Genomic DNA, 19,499 nt, shown 5'->3' with positions numbered 1-19,499 from the left:
GCGCAGCTTGTCGGTGAACAACGGCTCTGTGTAGTAAATGCTGCTCAATGTGAAAGCCTGCACGTGATGGAGATTTACCGCTGATTACAGAACCGGCTTTCTGACAAGATGCGCATTAAATATCGCATGCGATTTATCGTGCAGCCCTAATTTAAACAAGTCGCTTTTCATAAAAACATCGGCCAAATAAATGTATGCTTAAGAAGGGACTCTGCAGGAGTATTGTATTGCATTTGACACAGGTCTCTGAAATCCTTGTGATTACAGTTATTTTACTTGACTCCTTATGTGGCATGTCAGACCACTAAAAAAAATAATTGAATAATAATAATGATAATTAAAAAAAACAGAATGTTTTCACAAATAGCTTATTTTTAGTTGACTTGCCACATTGAACACAATTACACATTGATTTCCAGTGTAGTTAGAACCCACTGTCAATGTACTCCTTAATTAATCATAATAAGAAGGTTGTCACACTGAATTTATAACTGCATTGTTGTAATATAATTATTAGATTAGTGTATACATAAACTTTATCATCTAGTACATAAACTTTCCTGCTTACTGTAACACTTAGTATTCCACCAGAAAAGCTCAATGTCAGCAGTTTAATTCTTTAGACACATATAGACGTCTGTTTTGAATGAATATGGCATCATGTAATGATCAGTAGATGTAATAAAATTATGTGTCTCTGCAGGCTGTGTCATTACTATTTCCGGCCGAATGACCTTCACCAGTAATAAGTCAATGGAGATTGAGGTTTTAGTAGACGCTGACCCACTGGTGGAGGCTGAGAAGGGAAAATATAGGGCTGTCACAGCCTTCTTCACCTACATCTCCCTGGACAAAGACAACAAGCCCCTTCCAGTGCCACCACTGAAGGTGAGTAATGCAGAGCTTAAATGTACTGTGATATAGGAATATTAATGAATATCCCAAACTTAAAATCAAGTTTTAGTGTAAGAAGCGCTGTCTAGTATGTATTCTTGTGCATGAGACTTGGTGACCTACCTTTTAAGAATTTTAAAATGAGGCAGCACAAAACACTATGGATGAGCGCAGCTTGTCGGTGAACAACGGCTCTGTGTAGTAAATGCTGCTCAATGTGAAAGCCTGCACGTGATGGAGATTTACCGCTGATTACAGAACCGGCTTTCTGACAAGATGCGCATTAAATATCGCATGCGATTTATCGTGCAGCCCTAATTTAAACAAGTCGCTTTTCATAAAAACATCGGCCAAATAAATGTATGCTTAAGAAGGGACTCTGCAGGAGTATTGTATTGCATTTGACACAGGTCTCTGAAATCCTTGTGATTACAGTTATTTTACTTGACTCCTTATGTGGCATGTCAGACCACTAAAAAAAATAATTGAATAATAATAATGATAATTAAAAAAAACAGAATGTTTTCACAAATAGCTTATTTTTAGTTGACTTGCCACATTGAACACAATTACACATTGATTTCCAGTGTAGTTAGAACCCACTGTCAATGTACTCCTTAATTAATCATAATAAGAAGGTTGTCACACTGAATTTATAACTGCATTGTTGTAATATAATTATTAGATTAGTGTATACATAAACTTTATCATCTAGTACATAAACTTTCCTGCTTACTGTAACACTTAATATTCCACCAGAAAAGCTCAATGTCAGCAGTTTAATTCTTTAGACACATATAGACGTCTGTTTTGAATGAATATGGCATCATGTAATGATCAGTAGATGTAATAAAATTATGTGTCTCTGCAGGCTGTGTCATTACTATTTCCGGCCGAATGACCTTCACCAGTAATAAGTCAATGGAGATTGAGGTTTTAGTAGACGCTGACCCACTGGTGGAGGCTGAGAAGGGAAAATATAGGGCTGTCACAGCCTTCTTCACCTACATCTCCCTGGACAAAGACAACAAGCCCCTTCCAGTGCCACCACTGAAGGTGAGTAATGCAGAGCTTAAATGTACTGTGATATAGGAATATTAATGAATATCCCAAACTTAAAATCAAGTTTTAGTGTAAGAAGCGCTGTCTAGTATGTATTCTTGTGCATGAGACTTGGTGACCTACCTTTTAAGAATTTTAAAATGAGGCAGCACAAAACACTATGGATGATTATTTGAAATTGTCTTCATGAGGGTGATGCTTTCAGTCCTTGGTCTTTCAAACAGGGGTGTAAAACACTTGAGTAATTTTACTTGATTACTGTACTTAAAGGGGTGGTTCACTGGTTTTTTTCTAGGCTTGATTTATGGGGTGCAGTCTAACATGCCTTAATGCTTAGTTTTTAAAAAAACGCATTATTTTTCACATAATTTACCTTTATTCCACACCACTCTGTCCCTTCTCTGAGAAACGGGCTGATCTTTTCCTGTTTTTTTGAAGCCCCGCCCTCAGAAATAGGCAATGGGCTCTGATTGGTTAGCTAGTCCAGTGTGTTGTGATTGGCTAAACCGCCTCTAGTGCACGTCTAAACGTCCCGCCCCTCACCTCAGCAGCATGTGCTCTGGTTGTATTGTAAACAATGGCGTCGTTAGTATCGCTTATCAATTTGAGCCCGATTGAGACACAGAATATTATTGAAGAGGATTGTGCAGAACCTGTGCAAGCACGGCTTTTAATGGTAGGCCTATGTTTTTTGTTTGTTGTTGTCTCATACTTTTAGGTATGCTGTTATTTGCAAATGCTACTGCTTCTGTTAGCTTTTAATATACGGTTTTATCCTGATTAAAGCTTTAATACAGTACGGCAACTGAAAGCGCGTCCATGTTTAACGCTTCTCTTAGCTATGTGAACTAACTAACGTTAAAAAAGTGAAATCACAATCAACCACCCCTTTAAGTATTATTTTGGGGGATTTGTACTTTATTCCAGTACAATTTAAACTGACTACTTGTACTTTTACTTGATCACAGTAAAAAAAACATTACTAATATTACGAGAACCAGTGAAGTTTGTTTTCACGCATCAAGCACACACATTTCAGCTTTAGTTATAACTTTCATCAGGGAAATGTATGGCTTCAAAAGTTCACCATCAAATCTGAGTTTATTCATTATTTATATCTGTTTTGATATAGTCATTAGCTGTCTATGTAGTGTATTGTCTGAATGCACAAGACTGAGTACAAATAAAATCAGTGATGAGAATTTAAATACAACTAATATTTTGGTGGCCATGATTATAATTTTTTTAATTAATGTTTAATGATGTTCTTATCAGGGAGTGAATAAGTAGTATTATAATGATAGATTGATTAACAATTATGACTGACTGTCAATTAAATTATTTTTAATATAAATAATTACATGATGTGCTCATTAATTATCTAATTAATTGCAAATAACTACATGCCAACATTTACTGAAAAAAACACACTAAATAAGATAAATCAACATTTAAAAGATTATTTATTGTTGCAGACAGGGGCATTGAATAGACCAGTGTTTCCCAACCTTTTTTTAGTCGCGGCACCCTTTGGAAATTTTAACAAAAAATTAATTAATTTTGTCACAATATTTGAATTTCTAACTTCGATAATAGAGCCGGATAATACGCAGAGCGTCACACCACGTGAAAGTGAATCCTGAGCGGTGAACTAATTTTCGGCAGCCGAAATTTCGGTGCATCTCTAATTATTGGCGACATCAGAAATGGATATTATATAATAGATGCTTTTTTTTAACATTTTACCAATTTAAAAATATTAAAAAATGATTTTTTAAACGGCACCCCTGCTCTCGACATACGGCACCCCGGTTGGGAAACATTGGAATAGACAAATGGCTTTAAAAGTAAATATTGTATCATATATTTTGTATCATCAGTGATCATTTCCTCACCCTCATGCTGTTCCAGATGAATATGACTTTCTTTTTTCAGATGAACACAAACAAACATGTTTAGTGCACATAATGCACATGTATGCCGCCACTTCAAAAACCACACAAAGGGAACCCAAGTTCAAAATATTTGTATTTTTCTTACACATGCCTATCATTTTATTTCAGAAGACACTGATTCATCAACAGGGGTTGTATGGGTTACCATCATATTCACTTTGTGTACTTTTCTCAGTGTCATCTTTGAATATCCCATACACTTGCATTAGATGCAGAGAGATGGATTACGATTTCTCTTTGTGTGTGTTCATCTGAAGAAAGAAAGTCATATACATATGGGATGGCATGAGGTTGTTAAGGATGGAGTTTAAGGGCTGTATTTTTTTTATTTTTATTTGTGTGTGTGTTTGTGTGTTTGTGTGTGTGTGTGTGTGTGTGTGTTCCACTGTGCTGCATTTTTATGCAATATTTTTTGTTGCACTTGATAGATGTATTTGACCTGTACCAAACCTTTGTACGTCTGCCTGATGTTTTGGGCACTTAATTGCATGTGAATTGAAATTAAATGCAAATAGTTTACATTTATTTTAAATGCAATTACAGATGAAGAGTTTTTTAATCCACTTAAGTAAGATGTAAGTACATCTTTATATGTTATCTCACAATTGGTAACTAAAACCTTCGGTGAAAGTCACCAGATGAAAATTGTGAGTCTGATTACAGTGAACCCAACACTGTCCAGAAAGACTATGGGCCCTATCATACACCCGGCGCAAGGCGCGGCGCAACTGTTTTTTAACGTTGTTTAAATAGCAAATGCATTTGCGCCCATGGGCGTGCTGGTCTAAAAAAAGAGGTGTGTTCAGGCGCATTGTTGGCGCGTTGCTATTTTGAGGAACTGAAAATAGACTGCACCATAGACCAACTCAAACCTGGTCTAAAGTCTGGCGCAATATTATTTCTTTGTTATTTAAAGAGCGCGTTAGTAATATGCGCCTTTAGACAGGTGCACAACGCGCGTACACTTTGCTTATTACTCACATAGGGACGCGCAGCAGCACACAAATATTTTTAAAAATGAAAAATTACATTCCTCCATGTAAATAGCGAATCCGCCATGGCGCTCGTGGGTTTTAAAATAGAGGAGGCACACTAATTGTATTGGTCTGTTGATATCAGAAGGGAGGCTAGACTCCCTTACGAGGGTTCTTTTCTCAACACTCCTCAGCGCTGAAAGTGAACACTCGATGCTGATTGGCTAATTTTTGTTACCAACGGAGGCACGAGAGCTCAGCTCTCCCCCGGCCTCCCCCTCCCCTTCTCTATCATTAGAAGTTGCAATTACATCAGCAGATTTGGCACATTCGTGATAGAAAAGCGGCGCTTTCACGTTATTTTATTACAACTGTGAAATTACCTCAAAATTATGGGGAAGCTAAGCCTCCCCTGCATCCCCCGACGAGCCGCCACTGGCGAGCGCAACTGGCTTTTAACGGGGATGGGAGATGAGACTCTGATTGGTTTATTGCACGTTACGCCCAAAAAACACCCATTACTCATTAAGAGAATAGGGACAACCCGTTTAGACCATGCGCCCGGGCGCGCCGACCGTTTTCCAGTCGTTAAACTAGCAAAAGTGGATTCGGACATGCCCTGAGTGCACCTGCGCCGTGCGCTTTAGACCATGCGCTTAGATCATTAAAATAGGGCCCAAAGTGCTGAAGTTTATGGTTAACCCTAATGAGCAGTTTCCTTGTGTTTTATATAGTTTGTAATTTTTCATTATATAATAAATATTTTGGCTCATGAAATGAACTGCAAATGATATGCTAAAACTTGTGCCCCAAGACCCTCATGAGCACATGACTTATGCAACAAATAAAGCATTTACATAAGAATGACCTCAGTCAGATATTCAACAGAAGGCCAATAAATCATCATTTTGGCTGTAAGCAGGCATGCAGAGACGCCTCCGATATGGTAGTGACAGAAGGTAAGCTCTATAGGTGCTGGCATTCTCAGCTCTCTACTGAAAACTCATGATAGCCACACTGTGCAGCATCAATACACAACTCTCAACCCACTCTCAGTTGTTTGTGCACACTGAGTCAAGAATCAGTCTGTAGTCAATTTGATGGCTAATCCCAAAAATTATCACCAGTGTTTTTTTTATTTTATTATTTTTTTTAATGTAAATTTATTTTCTTAAAATGACCATGCTATTCAAAATGTAGGATTTCAAAATGTTTAACATCGCCATTATTTATGTTTATTTCTTTTTTTTCCACACTTGAAAAAAAACTCGAAACATTGTTTTAAGTAATCAATCAATCAATCATTCAGTACAAACTAATAAAATAACAACAAAAGACAATAAATTAATAAAATAATAAAATAAACCTACCAGTAATATAAGTAGGCCTACAAGCAATATACATGTATTGCTTGTATGTCCAGTCAGTCTGTGTCTAGGTGAGGCAAGTGTTCAGGAATGTGAAAGAATGCAGTCACATGTAAAATAAAACCACTTAAATGTATCATTGTCGTCATTTTTGATGAAGATAATATGCTGCTGCATAATATTTTACTAAATAAAGCTGATAAATGTATACATCAGTGCAGTGAGTTGTGTTCATTGTGTTGTCATGTCTTGCAAAAGAACGTTTTGATAGACTGATTAGGAGAGGAGCAAGCAGTTCTCCTGGCCTCCCTCTCCTTTTAATGACTTTACTGGTACCCAGATTTGTTTTCCCTAGTTTTTTTCAGTCAGTCTCATTCCACTGTAACTTTACTTCTAACTTCAACTGTCCTCGGAGCAGCCTCAACTCTGATTGGTTCTGTTCACTAGCTGGGGTTGGACCTGTGATTTTATTGGGTCCCTCTCCTCTTTGTAGCTGACTGAGTTGAAATAATGAATAACGATTAGACTAAACCATTTTTATGGAGGGGAGAGAGGAGATATTTGGAAAGGATTTTTAACAAAATTGCATGTTTTTGAGGTTTTCATTCAGGCATAGAAGCCTTTGTAACAGATATACTAAAATGATTCATATAAGAGTAGGGTAATATATAGCATAACTGCTGAATTTAGTGGGCCCCTTGGGCAGTGGGGGCCCCTAAAATAGCTACGGCACTGTAGATGAGCAATAATATGTTGGTGAAAAAAAGCAGGCTTAGTAAGTTAGGTAATGTGAAGGAAGGAGAGAGAAGATTAAAAAATAATGTCAAGTACGTTGGGTGTCATCAGCATGCCGATGAATTATGTGACCTAATGGAAGCATATAAGTGATGAAAATAAAGGACCAAGCATAGAACCCTGAGGAACACCATGAGAGAAAGGGGGAAGTAGTGGACTTAGACTGAGGATAGAGATATAATGTTGATGTCAGACAGGTACGAAATTAGCCAGGAGAAAGTAGTTCCAAAATGGCAAGAGCAGAAAGACGCAAGATGAGAATGCTATGAGAGATGGTGTCGAAAGCAGAGCAGAAGTTTTAGAGAATTAGGAAACTGATGGAACCAGAGTCAGTGGTCATGCAGAGATCATTGAGAACTCCAGAAGTGCCGTTTCAGTGCTGTGAAGGGAGAGGAAGCCCAATTAGAAGCACTCAAAGAGGTGGTGAGATGACATAGGATTTTTTTTAGCAACCACCACATTCTCTAGCAGCTTAGATAGAATAAGCCAATTAGAATGTCAGAGGGGTCAAGGCCAGGCTTTTCTTAAGACTGGAGTGACAACTGCAGTTTTTAATTCTAAAGGAGCAACACCAGTATATAAAATACATGGAGAATCTGTTACAATTTCAATTTATCTCAAGAGAAATTTTAGATAATAGCCCATATACCATCAAAGATGGCACACACAACACAGCAGTACAGCAATATGCAATAAATTATTATAGGTTTTGTGTTCTACACATATTAAATAAAAATGTAAGTTTAAATTTTAAATATAACTATGATATGTAAATTGTTTAAAATGCATGGTGGTCTATGAAATGCCTAATGCTGACATTACATTAGGGGTGGGGGAAAAATTTGATTCTTAGATGCACTGCAATGCGGATGTGGACGATTCTGAATCGATTCACAAATGTCAAAAATAGCTTTTCTAAATGTTAATTGATAACGTAATATTGACAGAATGCAACAGACGGAACTCTAGAAGTGCAGCGCCAGAACAGTCTGTGGCGTGCACGTAAGAGACGCATGATCAGGCAACCTTTGCATCAAAAGCTAGCGTATGGAAACAATTTGGCTTAGAGCCCTGTGCGGGACTGTTTTCTTAATCCCGCTCCCACAATTTTTGTGTCCAGTCCGGCCCGCCCTCGCAAACTTTCTAATATTGTATATAATTTTTGCGCATCAATATGTGGGGTATTGAAATTGCTTGTGAATGATCGCTTACAGTTCACTTTCACTTTCACGATCACGCGCACTCTGTAAAGGGAGCTTATCTTACAAGATCAGATATTTGTCAATGAGCTCAGGATCTGTTGAGCAGCAAATCTTCCAGCATGATCTTGTCAGTCATCTCTCCTTACTTTCGACCTGTGATCAGTGAAATCTACCTCCTGCAGTTCATGTTGCATGCATGCAGGGTTGTCAAGTCCGCGTTCTTCTATGAAGTTGAAGGGCCACACTATATGCAAGTTGTCTCTATTCTTTTTTGTTAGTGATTTAGAACATGCTGAAGTCTGTATTAATTTACTACAAGTATGCTGCTACAGGCACACATTTCTTTTCCTGTTGGTTCTTTGCAATGCTGGGACATTTGCTGGCAAATGTAAACTTCCAGATGACTTGCCAAATCACTTCCATTTGTTTTATTAATACAAGATATTGGAAGTAAATTCATTATTGATCATTACAAATACTTTGCTTCAATAGTCACACAGTGAGAAAAAAGAAAATGTTTAGAAAAAAAGATTTGTCGATAATCGTTTTATCATTGCATCGCAGCCCTCTGAATCGTAATCGAATCGAATCGTGAGGTGCCTAGAGATTCCCACCCCTACATTACAAAATAAATAAACATTTCAACAATGTTATCTGTTACTCAGTAGTGTCAGCTAAAGTATTAGTCATATAAACAGATCAGTATTTTATTTTATTCATTCAATGTTACCAAACGCTTACAAAACATAACTTTATTTTATAACTAAACTATAACATTTCAAATATAACTGTTATAAAATAAAGAATTGTTGTCATGTAATATGTCTGGTCAACTATGTTACTCAAGTCGTCTGTCTTTAACATTTTCTAATATTATACAGAACTTAAAATGCTGCTTCTGAAATGCCATGAAATTAATTGAATATACAGTATATCAAAGGTTTTGCATAATATATCACAAAAGATAGCAATGATCTATAATGCACATTTATAATACATCTTGTCACTGTCTTTAATGATCATACTGAAAATATTAGACATAATGTATATGTGCAAAGAACACTTTTAAAAGAGTTTCTCGAAATGCATCACTTCAAATGTGATTAACTAGTGACTATAATATAAAAAACACTGCTGTTTAAGCTCTGCAATTACATACAATACACTGAAGGGATGTATTACCTTACAGCATTAATTGTTTTAAGAAAGATCATTTAATTTTTTGACTTTTGATTTATGTCAGATGTATCCCTAAATATAGAGTCGTCCAGCTACTTAGTTTAGAAATAACTCTATTTCCTTTCCAGCCCTATTTGTTTGAGGTCTCCATTCCATAAATGGAAACGCAAATGGAAACTGCATGAGCATCAGTCATATTGTGGCTCTTCATTCTCATGTTTCAGAATATAAATAGTATATTGACAGACTATTCCTGCTATTTCAGACTTCAGGTGTTTTTTTCTTCCTTCAGTGAAAGATCTTTCATTCTATTTTTAGGATTTCCAGTTTTAGCTCTTGGTGGAGGGGAGTTATGGGCTGGGGGAGGGGTGAACAGCACGCAGAGCGAAAGCGCAGAGAAGTGGGGGATCATGGGATGGGTGGGACCATTGAATGCCATGCTGCACACAATGAAAGCTGCAAGGATCACCCAGACATTCAGAGGTTTGCCTTTTTGGAGCAAGGGTCTTCTCAGGAAACATTTCATTGTAAGACAGGATGAAGGAAAACATCATGGTCTAATAAGAACAGTATATACAGTGCGCATTGTTGTCTTTTTTCAGTAATAATATCTAAAGACTTTTAAAATAAATTTACTTGGGGAGCAAAATTATGTAAAATAAGACATGTTTTAAGAGAATGTATCATGAAATAAGACGTTACTTAGTTTCTTAACACAAAATATACTTAAATAACAAGATATTTTGTCTTAAGACAAGTCTTAATAGCTTATATTACAAAATTTTGCATCTCTAATAAATGCATCTTGTTTTAAGTGTTTAGATATGTTTTACTAAAAAACATGACAAAAATACTGATCAGAAAATGATTTTGCAGTGTAGCCACACAGACTTTCTGAACCCATTAATGCTTTTGACCAACACTAAGCTGGTCCATGCCACACAAAACAAGTTGAGTTACCCTAGCAACCACTGGGTTTGCAGCATGATAACTGTGTCTATTTTTAGAAACAGCTTGTGATGTGTGTGCAATAAGAGGTTAAAAGCGTGATATCACACATCAAACACGAAAACGAACAGAAATACAAGATTCACTCATTGCTTGGTAATGAAATGTCCAGTGCTTTCCGTGTGAAAACATATTGATACGATTTCCTGAAATATACATTTCTACATATGTGTATAAACATTGCATATGTGGCAATAGACTTAGGTAAGGAGCCAATAAAAATGCATGTTCTGTCAGACAGACTCATAGCACTTGGACAGAATATAGCTAGAGTTTGGTTTCGGTACCAAAGAAATAGCTGGAAAATTCTTGTTGTTCCAAACCTGTGAGATTCTTTCTTCCGTGGGACACAAAAAGAGATGTTTACAATGTCCATTTCCATACAAATAAGCATATTATGACTAGAAGCGATAAAAAAAAGTATTATAACATTAGTTCATAATGATTGTGCTTTATATTACAAGTCTTTTGAAGCCATATAGCCTTGTGTTGCGAACAGACAGAAATTTGAGCTTCCATATTATAATTGTCACATGAAGAGGCATCGTGCCATTTTTGACGAGTATATGCAAAAGCTAATATTTGGTGAATGGGAAGATTTTCTGCAAATAACAGAGCTCCGTTTCAAGCCTCTTTAATAGTGCATTTATTTTCTCTTTGAAGCTTTATATCCTCTGGTCATTGTATTCTTTCGTACTATGGAAAAGAGCAGCATGAACAATCTACAAAACATCTTTGAAAGACATGAAGATGAGTAAAGGGCGGCCTAATCATTTCTAATTTTAGGTGCGCTAAAAATTAGCAGCTGGCGAGGCCAAGATGTCATGGGTGTTCTGGCATATATCCTGAACTCTGAAAGCCACCATCTTAAAGTCAATGAATATTTTAAACAGAGCACCTTTACAAAGTGTGATATTTTAAAACGGTCTCAGATATCGTACAGTAGATTCCCAAAGAAATACTTTCAAATACCTGTATAGTGTTTAGTTGTGCACTAACATGGAGAGGCATTCTGGGAGCAGCTGCAAAGGTCACAGAACGAAAGGTTAATTGAGACATTGTGGATCAGAGAGCTATAGTTAAAGCACTTCTCTTCTTTACAGCTGGATTATCAGCACAGTATAGTGAAATGTCACTTGCAAAATAAGAATAGTAATGTGATACTTAGATTAGGCATCAATAGGAGAATGTTAACATTTTAGGTAAGTTTTGGCTCTAGGCCGCATGAGAGCCATTTTGCTATTGTTATAAACACAACAAATTTCTTGTTTTCTGTTGGTTATGTATGAGAATCAATGTAAAGGTGGTTATGGATGTAAGAGATCTGCTTTTCCTTCACTCAGCTCACCATTAACAAACAGTATAGGGGCTTTTGTCCCCCTCGGTAGAAATCGCAGACCGAAAGGGCACTTTAGCGTCTGCGATATTAAAGGGACAGGGGCTCGAGCCTAGATGATGGACGCCTTTGACCATTACGTTGCGTTTACACCTCGCACTTAACATGATATTCTAAAAACATGTCACTAAGGGTAAAATAATACTTCCAAAGAAGATACCTATATAGTGTTTAGTTGTGCACTAACATGGAGAGGCATTCTGGGAGCAGCTGCAAAGGTCACAGAACGAAAGGTTAATTGAGACATTGTGGATCAGAGAGCTATAGTTAAAGCACTTCTCTTCTTTACAGCTGGATTATCAGCACAGTATAGTGAAATGTCACTTGCAAAATAAGAATAGTGATGTGATACTAGATTAGGCATCAATAGGAGAATGTTAACATTTTAGGTAAGTTTTGGCTCTAGGCCACATGAGAGCCATTTTGCTATTGTTATAAACACAACAAATTTCTTGTTTTCTGTTGGTTATGTATGAGAATCAATGTAAAGGTGGTTATGGATGTAAGAGATCTGCTTTTCCTTCACTCAGCTCACCATTAACAAACAGTATAGGGGCTTTTGTCCCCCTCGGTAGAAATCGCAGACCGAAAGGGCACTTTAGCGTCTGCGATATTAAAGGGACAGGGGCTCGAGCCTAGATGATGGACGCCTTTGACCATTACGTTGCGTTTACACCTCGCACTTAACATGATATTCTAAAAACATGTCACTAAGGGTAAAATAAGGTAAAATAATAATTATCAATATTAAAAACGCATCTCAGTCTTCTGTGTGAATGGTCCCTTCGGATAGCTCAGGTGTTCTATGCACAGATCTAAATTTGGGAGACTAAAACAGTGGGTTTACAAAAAGCTACTTGCATTCTGTCATTTCCCAAGATTCTGGATCATGTTCTAATTTAAAGAAAGTACAAATGATGGAGGCGTTGGATCACTTTTTATTTCTTATATTGATAACTGCTTGGCAGTAATGCCTTTTCAAATGTTTAATCACAGTTGCTTGCAGTGTTGGGGAGTAACTAGTTACATGTAACAGCGTTACATAATTTAATTACAAAATACATGTAACTGTAATCCATTACAGTTACTGAGAAAAAAAATGTGTGATTAAATTACAGTTACTTATGAAAATGTTAACGATTACAAAGGGGATTACATCTAAATATTTTCTCACACACACACACACACACACACACAGAATTAATTGATTTATTTCCCAAATTGCATTGACTGCTCTAAAATATGAGACACCAATGTTTTAGGAGTTTGGACACAGGATAGTACACATGCTTATTCGATAACTGTTTTATTTCCTTTTTGTTTATGTATATACTTTATTTTTTTTAAGATTAGCTGTTTTTTTTTCCAAGGCATTGTTAGATGTCTGTGTTTCCTGTGATTTCAAAAACAGTATCATAGCTATTAAACTATTTCTTATGATTGTAAATCTGTATTTAATATCAAAGTAAAAAGAGGTGCTAAAGACTGATTTTTTTGGTGGCTGTGCTTTAAAATTAAGTTTTTATAATCTTAATCCAAGTGATGAAGGATTTTGAAAGTCTGACGGGAATCAGTGTTGAGTACTACTGTTAGGTTAACCCTGCCTGATATAAATGTTTGAAAATGATTAACAGTTGAAAACATTCGTTAGAAATTTAGAAAAGTAAAAAAAAAGTAATCAAATGTAATCAGTTACATTACTTCAGTTACTTTATTTAAGTAGTTACACTACTTATTACATTTTAAATAGGGTGACTTGTAATCTGTAACCTATTGCATTTCCAAAGTAACCTTCCCAACACTGGTTGCTTGCTGACAAAACAGCACAAATGTGGTGTCATATCATCTGTATAGAAAGCTGGTATATTAGCAGGCTATAATTTGCCTTCATGTTGTATAACAGTGCCACTTCGCTGAAGTTATTTTAGCCAAAACGCTTTAAGTGTAATTTGTGTAATTTAAGAAGTGAAAAGGGCTCAGGGACTCTGCTGCAAGAGAGACCCTGTCCCAAACCACATTTATTTCCCTCATTAATAGCCAGACTCCCCAGCTCAAGTTTTCTACAGCTTGTGTGTTTTTGATGGACATTGTTAAAGGAAAAGTTCACCCACACAAAAACTCTGTCATAATCTACTCACCCTCATATCTTTCTAAACCAATATGCTGTTATTTTTCCATGGAACACAACAGGAGAATTTTTCATCAACTCTTTCCCATACAACAAACAATTTTTGAACCTGAACTCAGTTGCAAATGACATTTCAGAGGTTCCATTGTAGAGAAGATTATCAGTGAATATGAGCTTCCAGTGTTCCTCCTTTTGAATGGCTTCAGAAGTTGGACTACTCAACATTAAACTACTTCTATGATGCTTTTTGGTGGAAAAAAATGCAGTAATATCAAAATTAACTGGTTTTATTCAAGCTAGAATGCTACTTAATATGACTGAATCAACTTTTTCACATTAAGTTGCACCAACTGAAGTATTTTTAGGGTCATGTTCATTATGGATTCATGTTCATAATGGATATCATTCAACCTCAGCGTTGACTGTCTACTGAGAAACTGTTTGCAGTGACAGTTAAGAGAGAGAGAGACAGATGTTATCCAGATATTCCATTTATTAGAAATGCAAGTCCTGATCTCACACGTCGCTCAGTCAATGTAATGGAATTATATTGCTCTATCTGCAGAGAGCTTTATTAAGGAGGCAGATCTGATGTAATAATCTGCCTTTGCTGAGCTTTTGTGGGCCACTGGAAATCAAATGTTTGCCAAAAGCTTGGTCATGTCAGAGTTGTTAGTGAGGTCTACATATTCATACCATATTCAGATTTCCCTGCGTTTCTTTATTATGTCCTGTCAGTTTATAAGTTATAATTCTGTTTTAAAAGTCTACTTTTTCCTTATTTTGCTAATATTACATGGAGCCCTCATGGAGGCAGATGTGTTGAGATGACCACATGACCAGTCGAATACTACTCATTTTAATTTGGTAATACCATTGCAAGTGTGCAGTCTCATTACTGTATATAATGTGTTTTCTTCTGACACTGTGGCGTAAGAAACCCCAGTTCTCAAGTGGGTCGACTTTCTGTTATGTAGCTAGCTCTAATCAGTTTAATTAACTTTCTGCGGCAGTTTCTCTGCCATGACATTACAGTAGTTGAGCTGAAGAGACAAGAAGTAATGGTTAAGTTCTGCTATACTGTCCATTGCAGTAACTTTAAGAATACGACACTGCCTGTGTTGCTATATATTCTGTGACACATAGAAAGCATGTGGTATGTGAATTCAAGCTAGAAGTAGCCTGCATTCATGTATTTGTGTAGAGGCCTACTCAACAACAGTTCCAGTCTCAGCAGTTAAAACAAACCAGGCAAACTTTCTTCAGCATCCATATTGGCTATTTCCATTTGCAGTTTCCTTTGCTGTTTTTTTTTCTTAACACTAAATTGTATAATGTTTCACACTCTGGTGGTTTCTGCTGGAGCAATCACTCTGGTCTTCTGCCAGTCAGTCTCTCTGTGACTGAGGCACTGAGTATCCCTCCAGCTTAATTTAATTTGTTCAAGACAAGCACTGCAGCCATGGCCCCGTGTCTTTTCCTGGCCTCATCACGAGCCCTGAGCAACAGGACAGTCACTGACCCAGCCAGGGCTTCCTTCAAGGTCACATGATGTTGTTTTCAGATAAAAATTACAGGGAGAGCTGTTTTGTTTTGCCTTTGTTGCAAGAGACAGCTGTTCACATACACGTTTCATTAGATAAACCAGGTTATTACAGAGCTTTATGGAATATGTCATTCTTGTTAGCCAACGACAGCCAGAACTGACACTTCAATTAAATAAAAATTATTGCAACAATATGCTCTCCATTAAACTGGGTCTCCTCAGAAGCATAAAATGAGCCTCAACATCAGCAGCCCTGTGAAGTTTAGTGTATCTGCTTGTGCTTATATAACCTTGCTGTGGCTATGCATTCTATATCTGTGGTCCTCATTTGTGCACATGCCCTCATCAGCCAGTCTTCAGCATCCATATTGGCTATTTCCATTTGCAGTTTCCTTTGCTGTTTTTTTTTCTTAACACTAAATTGTATAATGTTTCACACTCTGGTGGTTTCTGCTGGAGCAATCACTCTGGTCTTCTGCCAGTCAGTCTCTCTGTGACTGAGGCACTGAGTATCCCTCCAGCTTAATTTAATTTGTTCAAGACAAGCACTGCAGCCATGGCCCCGTGTCTTTTCCTGGCCTCATCACGAGCCCTGAGCAACAGGACAGTCACTGACCCAGCCAGGGCTTCCTTCAAGGTCACATGATGTTGTTTTCAGATAAAAATTACAGGGAGAGCTGTTTTGTTTTGCCTTTGTTGCAAGAGACAGCTGTTCACATACACGTTTCATTAGATAAACCAGGTTATTACAGAGCTTTATGGAATATGTCATTCTTGTTAGCCAACGACAGCCAGAACTGACACTTCAATTAAATAAAAATTATTGCAACAATATGCTCTCCATTAAACTGGGTCTCCTCAGAAGCATAAAATGAGCCTCAACATCAGCAGCCCTGTGAAGTTTAGTGTATCTGCTTGTGCTTATATAACCTTGCTGTGGCTATGCATTCTATATCTGTGGTCCTCATTTGTGCACATGCCCTCATCAGCCAGGCTGCTTCAGTTGTCACTGCACAGTTTGTTCCCTAAGGTTGGCCGTCATCTGCCACTGCCGTGCATGACTAGCTGGTGACCTATAGCCAATGATAAGAATAGCCATGGTGTAGTGTGCAGCTGCAAGATCAAGCCTAACGCCAACTGACATCCTGCTCTCTCGCACAGTGTTGTTGTTTGTCCATGATGAAGCTGTGCTCCCAAAGCAAACATATTTTGTGTTATTTTAGGTCTCCAAGACATTTTTGACTGTTGATGAATGGACGCGTAATTTTTCCACAAATTAGTTGCAGTTTAAAAGTATCAACAAAAGACAAGAATTTGAAAATCTACCATTTGCCGTTCTCCATTTTCCCATAACTTTGCAAACCTGCGACGTTTACGTTTATGTTCTTTCAGTTCAGCTGTCGGTCTGTGACATTTCGACTCTCTATTGGTTAGACGTCTTCTCGTCATGTGAATTTGCATTCATACACAGCAGAATGTGCATTTACGGTCTCCTGAGTTTGCATGCGTGTGAATAAAGTCAGTTGAGCACAAAGTTTATTGACCATAGAGTGAGTACCACAGAGCACAGTGATCTTAAAAGGTTACATTTTTTATAAGGTCCACTTATAATGTTAGTGAAGGTTTTTTTACACCAAAATAATTAACATTTTTTTATGCCAAAATAACTGCCATAATTTTAATTTTTTGAACATGACCCTCTGATGCATCTAATTATTATAATTTTTTTTTAATTGGTGTAGAAGCCATTTTCAATCAATAATAATAATTCCTAGTAAATTTCACAAATAATTACAAAGAAACAGCAAGAAACACAAATTAAACATGAAATTTTAGAGTAGAAAGCCTGAAGTAAATTTATATATATATATATATATAAAATATAATCCAATAAGCTTTATTTTATTACTTCGGGAAAAAATCCAATTGTTTATTGTTTATTCGTGTTAGTTCACAGTGCATAAACAGGGTTTTGCAGGGTTTCCAGAACACCACAATATCCAACTTCACTGTGCTTATGTGTAAAATGTGTCATTTATCTTCTTGCAGCTGGAAGGTGAAGAGGAGCAGAAGCGGTTTGAAGAAGGGAAAGCACGCTACCTGCAGAACAAGGCAAAGAGACTCGCAGATAAGGAGAGTCAACAATGACTTTTACCACGCAAACACCATATTGTGTTGTAGAAGAAAATTATTTAATAACAGAGCCTCAACGTACAACATACTATATTAAGAACCTCTGCTTTATCCTACATGTAGCTCACTGAATAGAAAGATAATATATAGGGAAAATATATAGGTTTAATTGACTTGTCTGAGTTTACCAAAGCACTTGTCTATGTATCTCAAGCGAAACAAAAAATTTAAATATATTTATGTTTTGTTGTAAAGAATTATGTGTGAAATGTGCAGAACTGTAGTATGCACTAATAAAAGCCTGCTAATGCAGCTACAACTGGTTTGCTGTGAAATATCTGTTCAGTGTACCATAATCCTGGATCGACAGAATGTTACAACCTAATCGCAGACAGATAGGCAGACAGTTTGTGATGCTACTTACTTCTCTTTGTGCCAGATGTATATCGGGATGGGAGTTTTTCTGGTATTTGTGAATTAGTGAATTATTCTGAGCTAGGACGATTTATAATAGGCTTGTTAATTTTTTTTCTTGCTTTGATGTGTAGGCAAAAATGGTAAGTCTTTTAAAAAATGACTTAGACAAGTAATAGCACTCCTCTCCTCCATAAGCCACACAAGATATAATTCATGAATGTGGCACAAGTAGTTATGCTGAAGTTTAATACTTAGGTTATTTGCTAATAAATAGCTCAAAATAGCCTATTTCTATGCAGTCGTACATTCCTTTTTTGTGCTATGTGTGGTCTCTGAGTGTTCTAAATTATTAATTTCATTCATCATAAGGGTAGCTCAGTAAACAGGCTTGAACAGTCATTCAGCTGGCTCTTCAAAATGCTGATTACAGATATAGTTTGTTTATTTTTTTAATATGACACATGCTATCATTTTATTTAAAGACAAAAGTTACATTTTGGTTTAAGGTGACATTGTTACAATGTAAGTACTATTAATTAACTATATACACTTACTATAGGGTTGAGGGTTTGGTTTGGGGTTAGTTGCTTTTAAATATGCATGATATACTGATATTATTCTAATAAGTACATGTACCGTAATGTGTAACTATGTTATAAATAAAGTGTTACCGACACTATAAGAACACACAGTGGCAAGTATGCAGATAAACCCAGGAGTGGGAGTTTTATGGCAGGTTTGGAGAATTGTACAGGCAAGTAAGTCAAATCAAGTCACCTTTATTTGTATAGTGCTTTAAACAATACAGATTGTGTCAAAGCAGCTTTACAGTGTCAAACAGGAAAATAGCTTGTCAATAATGCAAGAAGACAATAACAAAGAGTCATTTTCCAGATAAAGTCAGTTCATTGATGATTCAGTGATCATCATCCAGTTCAGCTCTCTTCCAATACTGTCTGTGCAATCAGTCAAGTGTCCCTAACTAAGCAAGCCAAAGGTGACAGCGGCAAGGAACCAAAACTCCATCGGTGACAGAAATGGAGAAAAACCCTTGGGAGAAACCAGGCTCACTCGGGGGGGCAAAACAAACAGATGAACACAATGATGAGACCTTAACTTGATAATGCTGGTTTTCTCACATAAGATCAGTCAAACAGACTCACAGGTAAAAACGACGAATGAAACAAATGCAGGACCATCCAGTGGTAAAAGACTGACTGTCCTTGATGGAGACCAGGCAATGACTGTGTGTTTGTGGTGGGTATATAAGCTGTCCTTAATTGGCATGATAATTGATGACAGGTGTGTGTGATTAGCAGTTCAGGCAGTGTGCACTGAAAGAGATTGCTGACAGAGGTGTGACAACAGAATGCTGAATTGAATTTATTTAAGCTTGTTATCATATATATATATATATATATATATATATATATATATATATAA

General features: G+C 36.8%; 1 protein-coding gene across 4 annotated transcripts in view; it reads left to right on the top strand.

Moving 5' to 3' along the window:
* LOC107754737 (cytosolic acyl coenzyme A thioester hydrolase-like) overlaps positions 1–17,849 on the top strand; it is a 93,074-nt gene extending 75,225 nt beyond the window's left edge. For all 4 annotated transcript variants that reach the window (XM_016571305.1, XM_016571302.1, XM_016571303.1 and 1 more), the window contains 2 exons: positions 704–888; positions 17,556–17,849. In XM_016571305.1, coding sequence (XP_016426791.1) covers positions 704–888; positions 17,556–17,654 — 284 coding nt within the window. In that variant the 3' untranslated portion in view covers positions 17,655–17,849. The remainder of the gene's footprint in view (positions 1–703; positions 889–17,555) is intronic.
* Positions 17,850–19,499: the final 1,650 nt, after the last annotated feature.

This window comes from Sinocyclocheilus rhinocerous, unplaced genomic scaffold (genome assembly GCF_001515625.1).
Source record: "Sinocyclocheilus rhinocerous isolate Xijiao unplaced genomic scaffold, SAMN03320098_v1.1 scaffold4580, whole genome shotgun sequence".
Taxonomy (NCBI): domain Eukaryota; kingdom Metazoa; phylum Chordata; class Actinopteri; order Cypriniformes; family Cyprinidae; genus Sinocyclocheilus; species Sinocyclocheilus rhinocerous.
The sequence above is the reverse complement of the archived record's forward strand: the minus strand, read 5'-3'. Positions and strand labels throughout refer to the sequence as shown.